Source organism: Drosophila mauritiana, unplaced genomic scaffold, assembly GCF_004382145.1.
Source record: "Drosophila mauritiana strain mau12 unplaced genomic scaffold, ASM438214v1 Y_06, whole genome shotgun sequence".
Lineage (NCBI taxonomy): Eukaryota > Metazoa > Arthropoda > Insecta > Diptera > Drosophilidae > Drosophila > Drosophila mauritiana.
Genome location: NW_022881545.1, coordinates 127,032 through 134,470, shown reverse-complemented (window position 1 = coordinate 134,470; position 7,439 = coordinate 127,032). Strand labels below are relative to the sequence as shown.

Genomic DNA, 7,439 nt, shown 5'->3' with positions numbered 1-7,439 from the left:
AAAGTGACTATTAAAAGTGAATTTGTCTTTACGAAAAAAGAAAATTCAAAATTAGTATTACGGTCAACATTGATAAGCTCGATGAGAGCAATTATGACATTTGGTCAATGTCCATGCGTAGTGTTCTGATAGCTTCAGATTTATGGGACGTGGTATGTGGTAGTGTGAAGGAACCCGATGATGCGCCAGAGCCTACGAAATGGAACACTAAAGACGCGAAAGCTCTGTCGAGCATAATTTTGCATCTAAAACCGTCCCAAATGATGCACATTAAGTCGTGTGTGACTGCAAAGGAAGCGTGGAACATTTTAGAAAAAATACATAAGCCGGTCGGACCGTTAATTCAAATGCAGCTCTATCAAAAACTCATTCGCTTAAAAATGAAGCAAGGTGATAATGTGACAGACTATGTGAATTCATTTGTAGAAATTTGTGGAAAATTGGAAGAACTCGATATTTTACTAGGTGATAACCTAAAAGTGATTATGCTGCTAACTGGACTTCCAAAAAGTTTTGAAAATTACGTAGTTGCTATGCAAACACGCGATAATTCGCCCCCGTTTTCAACTGTAAAATTGAAGCTTCTCGAAGAAGCTGAACGACTTAGGGTGAACGAAGAGTGCGAAGAAGTTTTCGAGAAAAGGGCATACGTGACTCGGGTTGAACAGTCTACCTCGAAGAGCAATACGAAAAATAACGGTTCCTACGAACGACGTCAAAAGCAAAGTGTAAAATCGTTTGAGTGCTGGTCGTGTGGGCAGCGCGGCCACAAAGCTGTTAATTGTAGAGAAAGAAAAATTGAAAATAATAAAAAGCAGAGATCATATTCTGCAGTGTGTTAAGGCTCAAGTGTGAGTGAAATGTCGCGAGGTACATGGTGTCGCGATAGTGGAGCCACTGCTCATTTGTGTTGTGAGCGAGACATTTTTTCGGAATTTAAAGAACATAAAGAGCGTATTCTATTGGCGGGAAATAACTGTATTGAGTCCGTTGGCCGTGGCACAGTGATTGTGAAATGGCGCGAATTCGAAATAAAGCTGTTTGATGTTCTTTATGTTGAATATAAGCAATGCCCACATGTGCGTATGTAATTTTGTATGAGAACATACATACATACACATGAACTGTATGTATGTATATATATTAGTAAATAAGCAGCCGCATGAAGCTGGCATTTTTATGTGTATCAGTTTTAGTTTCAAATAAAACTTCTTTGTGTTCGGACGCGCGGCTCAAGACTTTTTATTTCGCGTTTACTCTTTCAGCCGTTGCTCTCAATTCGCTGAGTTTGGGTGAAGATTAGGATCTTCCCATTACGGTTGTCAGTGTTCCACACTTGGAGCACCTTTTCAACAAACAACACTTTATGTACAGGAACTTCAATATAATTTTATGTCAGTGTCGAAGGCGATCGAAAAAGGTTTTTGCGTGAAATTCTCAGAAAAAGGCGCGAGTGTAATTGAGAATGACGGAACTGTAATACTAAAGGCAGAGAAACGTGAAAATTTGTTTCTGTTTGAGAATGCCAAGAATAAATGTTACAATGCGCAAAACAAAAATTCATCGCAATTATGGCATAATAGATTCGGACATCTAAATTTCAGAAGCCTTAATAAAATGATAAAAGAAAATATGGTGAAAGGCATGAAGTTAAATTTTAACGAAAACATTGCCTGTGAGTCGTGTGCAAAAGGCAAAGGCCAGTGAAAATCGCGCTAAAGAAATTCTGGGTCTAGTGCATACCGATATTTGTGGCCCGATTAATAAAAAATCAAATGGTGGTGCACGTTACTTTGCGACCTTTATTGATGACAAATCCAGATACGTATCGGTGTATTTTATGAAAACGCGAGATGAGGTTTTTGAAAAATTTATAGAATACAAATCATTTGTAGAAAATCAAACGGGTAAAAAATTGAAAATCTTGAGAAATGACAATGGTCGTGAATATTTAAGTGGCTCGTTTGAACAGTTTCTTATTAGTCATGGCATTAAAAGGCAGCTAACAGTGCCGCACACCCCCCAACAAAATGGTGTAGCGGAGAGAGCAAACAGAACATTAGTGGAAATGGCCCGTACCATGTTACTGTGTGCTGGCCTTGATGAAAGTTTTTGGGCTGAAGCGATCAAGACAGCATCCTACTTGAGGAACCGTGCAGAAACAACCACGTTGCCTGGTTTAACTCCTTTTGAGGTATGGACAGGAAGAAAGCCATACGTTGGGGACCTCCGTGTCTTTGGTGCCAAAGCCATCGTGTTGAACAAGACACATAAGACGAAGTTTGCTCCGAAGGGTGAGGAGCATATACTGGTTGGCTACTCCGAAACGGCAAAGGCGTATCGACTGTATAGCCATGAGAAGAGGAAGATGATCGAAGCGCGGGACGTCATGTTTTTCGAAGATGACTTGGGCAGAAGTGGTTTGCCTGGTGAAACGGAGTTAAAATTGGTTGAACTCCAAGGCAAATCTACGCTTGTGGTTGGTGAGTTGTCTAATAATCCTCCTAATGTGGAGCCTGAGGCAGGCGATGACGAACTAGCAAGTATTGAACAAGAGCCAGAAGACGTGGATCCGAAAAACGAGCAGCTTGAAGAAAAAAAAGCACAAAGAGCTCCGGGACGACCGAAGCTAGTGCGATCTGGTCTCCCAGGACGACCTCGCAAAGAATACCAGATGCTGAATGTCCTGACGACTGAGGACATTGCTGTACCTGGAAGTTTTGAAGAAGCTATGAACGGTGATCACAGCGATAAATGGAAAGCTTCTGTTCAGAAGGAGATGGATGGCCTGCGAGCAAACAAAACTTGGTCACTGGTTGACCTACCGAAAGGCGAGAAGACTATTGGTTGCAGATGGGTCTTTGCGTTAAAACGAGACAAGAATGGCCACATCGAACGCTTCAAATCGATACTGGTGGCCAAAGGGTGCGCACAGCGCCAGGGTATTAATTATTTCGAAACTTTTTCTCCCGTTGCCAGGTACTCCACAATAAGATTGGTCATCCTATCGGCAGTTGAACATGGCATGTTCATGCACCAGATGGACGTTTCTTCAGCGTACCTAAATAGCGAATTACATGATGTGGTGTACATGAGGCAACCTGAACGTTTTATAGATGAGCAGTTTCCGAGACGCGTTCTGAGACTCCACAAATCACTGTACGGCCTTAAACAGAGTGGACGCGAATGGAACGAGAGACTGAATGCCGTGCTATTGGAGATTGGTTTCACTCTTTGTCCAAGTGAACCTTGTTTGTACGTGCGCAAAGTTGATGACAATCTGGGTCTAATTGTGGTGTACGTGGATGACTTGATCATAGCGAGCTCCAACAAAGATGACCTAAACGAGATCAAGTTGCTTATCTCCAAGAAGTTTGACGTGGTCGACGGCGGCGATCTTAAACATTTCCTTGGCATGGAAATTGAGAGAGAGAGTGAAACTGGAAGTATCAAAATTGGGCACAAGCAGTATGTGGAGACACTCCTTAACGATTACGGAATGCAAAATTGTAAGCCAAGCAGTATTCCATTGGAGGCTGGCCATCAGATAAAATGAGACGACGAGGGATGTGATCGTGTGAATAAGGAATCTTATCAGTCATTGATTGGGTCCCTTCCCACTCGACCAGACATATTGCATTCTACTGTGAAGTTGGCACAGCGGAATGCAGATCCTCATAAGGAGCACGAGGCGTCTGCCAAGCGTATCTTACGCTACCTGAGGGGCACAAACTACACTACAGAAGAACTGGGCAGAGCATTCACTACTACGTGGATGCAGACTGGGCTGGCGATTCTTCAGATCGCAAATCATATACTGGATGGGCGTTTTTTGCTGCTGGTGCTGCCTTTAGTTGGGAATCCAAGAAGCAAAGTATTGTAGCTCTGAGTAGCACAGAGGCCGAATATATAGCTCTTTACTCGGCTGCCAAAGAGGCGGTCTATATCAGGAAGCTGGTTGCCGAAATGGGTTTCGGAGATGTCAAGACTGTGCAGATCTATAGCGACAACCAAAGTTCGCAATGCTTAATTAAAAATTCCATGCAAGAAGCAAACACATTTACATTAAGTATCATCATGTCAGAGATATATATAAGGATAAAATTGTAAGCATTAGTTATGTTCCCACTGAAGACATGATAGCGGATGTGTTAACAAAGAACTTAAGTAGAATCAAGCATAATAGATGTATTAAGCTAATGGGAATGTTTTGAGTGAATATGTAAACATACAACGTTGAGAAGGAGTGTTGAATATATAATGAACATATATGTATAATGAACAACGATGTATGTATGTAAGAAACTTGTGTACTCAAACACTCAAGTTGCCTGCGAGCAACGGTTAATTCCTTTTTGAGTGTTTTCGCTACTAATCGGCGATCACTCTTTGTTCGCATATTTTGACGCTGCCTGTGTGCAGTAAGTATACATAATTTGAATTCAGTTACCAATAAACCTCTGCGCTGTAAACACATTTAATAAATAATAATAATAATAATAATAATAATAATAATAATAATAATAATAATAATAATAATAATAATAATAATAATAATAATAATAATAATAATAATAATAATAATAATAATAATAATAATAATAATTATAATTATAATAATAATAAAAATAAAAATAATAATAATAATAATAATAATAATAATAATAATAATAATAATAATAATAATAATAATAATAATAATAACTGTGGACGCCGAAAAATGAATATAGGCACTTAGTCTTTTTAATAATTTCACAATCTCTTTAATCGACCTTTCCCTTTAACTACACGCCACCGAATGCCGCGTCTCGCATATTCCACTTTGCTTATGCTCTCTCACATCTGTATGCGTTTGTGAGTGAGCTAGGTATACATTATTATCTCTTAATGCTAGCTTATAAGTAAGAGCGAGATGACAATAATATTCTTATTTCTAACGGTGATATGATCTTATGCTACTACATGGTACAGTGGGCCTTATGCGTGTTCATCCTACCACAACTCGGCCGTCCTGACTAGCTGATCCCCTGATCATGGTTTACATTGATTGCTTAGTTGTATGATGAATTCTTTTACCTTATTTATACATATGTACATACTATATTAATCTGTTATTATATTATTATTATTGTTTAATTGTGTCTTCGTTTATTTTTCTTGTTGCCTATCCAATGCTTAATATTTTGGATGCTCCAGACACCTTGGTATGGGTTACGAGATATCTGAAAACCTTCTACGTCTTTTAACAAGAATCTGTCGTTTCTTAATACCTTAGATATCACATATGGGCCTTTACACTTTGGAATCAATTTTCTAGAGATGCCTGCTGTACTGTCGAAATTTTTAACCATCACATAATCTCCTTTTTTGTATTCTGATGGCTGTCTGGCGGTCTTATCATAATGTGTTTTATTATACGCTTGAGCCTTTTTTTGATTATTTTTAACTTCATTTCTAATTTTTACCAAATCCCTACCTTCTTCAGTATTTTCTAATTCCTCTAGTTTTTCTTTTAATTCGTCTACTATTTTTCCTCTTTTAAATAGTCATCTAATAGTTTTTGTAATTTTTCTTTTTCTGAGTAGGCAAGTCTTCTTGGGGCGCAGCTAAATGGTTTTGACGTTTCTAAACAAAGTTTTATTTCGCATTTGACTAAGGGCTCGGTAGGCTTATTAACGCTTAAGTAGTTGCGTTTAATAATCTCCTTTAACTGACTGTTTAAGGCTTGGTTATTGTTTTCGCCGCATATGAAGTTCATTTGCTCATCGTCTAAGTGATCAATGCTACAAATTTCTCTAACAGCTTCTTCATAACTGGGCACAACCGCAGCATAAAGTCCGGAATCCGTCGTGAAGTTGGCTAAAGGCATAACTGTTTCGATGACCGTTTTGCTACCTGCTTCGTTAACAGTTTGACTAACTATACTACTCGCTTCGTTGGCTGTTTTACTAACTGTCTTATTAACTGTTTCATTATCCATTTGACTAACTGTTTCATCAACCTCTTCGTTAACTGTCTCACTAACTGTTTTGCTAACTGTCTCACTAACTGTCTCACTAACTGTTTCACTAACTGTTTCGCTAACTGTTTCACTAACTGTTTCACTAACTGTTTCGCTAACTGTTTCACTAACTAATTCACTAACTGTTTCACTAACAATAGAACTGACTGTTTTACTATTTGCTTTTCTATATCTTTTACTATCGACTGGGTTGACCGTTATCCTTCCCAAGGCGTCTGGATCCAGTTTTAACTGGCACGCTTCCATGAAATTTCGTCCAAGAACTACATTATGACTCATAGACTCGTCTGGGACCACGTACAAATAAAAATAACATTTAACTTTTTCTTTTATAATGTAACATAAGATTTTTCCATGTATTGTCAGTTGGCTTTTATTCAGCCCGAAATAGGTTTCTGAAGCGGATTCTAAATTAATTTCCTTGGATACATTGCTTAACTTTGTAAATGATATTGGACTCCCTGTGTCTATGAGGCATTCTGTAATTAATGGGATTTTATAGCTATTGTGAAAAAAAATCTTGACAAGTCTTACATAATTGTTGATATTGGCACTCTTGCGCTCCGGGCATTGTCAGACGAAGTGTCCAAATGCCCCACAGGCATAGCAGGATCCGGGCTCCCTCTTTGGCTTGAGACACTCCCTGGCGAAGTGCCCTTTGGAGTTGCAATTGGCACAACGTAAGTCCTTATTGGCTGCACCTCCTCCAGTAAGGTGCTTTGATGAACTGCTTTGATGAACTGCTGTTTTGTGCTTCGGCAGACGGACTTCCGAGAAAGCCCGCAGATTTTGCATCGGCTCGGAGAAACACTGTATGCGCGCCTGGTTGCGCAACGCCGGTGCTGGGATTCCTTCAATGATGTTTTCCAGGAGCTCCTCTAGATCGATGTTGATGTCGTTGGCCAGCATCACCTTGTCCTCGAAATAAACAGCAAATTTCTCATCCGGATGCCATTCGCGTTTTTGAAATGCGTTCCTCATTTCCCCTTTTGACATCTTGACCTCGAATGTCAAGATTAACTGTTCGCACAGCTGGTCGGTCGATTCTAGGATGCGTGTGGCGCTTGCGTGCAGCCAGCGCTGTGCGTTTCCTTTTAGTTTGGCAATTAGCAGCATGTGCCTGCATCCGTCGTCCAAATTGTAAATCTTTCCGATGTTCTGAAACTGCGTGACCCAATTGCGCGCACATAAGCTGCCGTCAAACTCCATCGTTACCTCTTTTGCCAAGGCAAGCGATGTTGCAGGAGATTCCAGAAGCTTGTTTACGTTTCGACTCTGGTGCTGAACAACACTACCAGCGGTTTCATTTCCAACACTGGTATGTCCTGTATCGATGTTATCAGCGGCGATAGTCACCTTGGTGCTGTTAACATTGGCGTCGGTGCTGTTAACATTGGCGTCGGTGCTGTTAACATTG

At 39.9% G+C, this 7,439-nt stretch overlaps 1 protein-coding gene across 1 annotated transcript; it reads right to left on the bottom strand.

The window, feature by feature from the left end:
* Positions 1–6,138: 6,138 nt before the first annotated feature.
* LOC117149972 lies at positions 6,139–7,139 on the bottom strand. The gene is made up of 2 exons (XM_033316868.1): positions 6,557–7,139; positions 6,139–6,501 (listed from the first exon to the last, which is right to left on the bottom strand). The coding sequence occupies exon 1, from the start codon at positions 7,136–7,138 to the stop codon at positions 6,596–6,598; it is 543 nt and encodes a 180-aa protein (XP_033172759.1). The 5' UTR covers position 7,139; the 3' UTR covers positions 6,139–6,501; positions 6,557–6,595.
* Between the last annotated feature and the right edge of the window lie 300 nt (positions 7,140–7,439).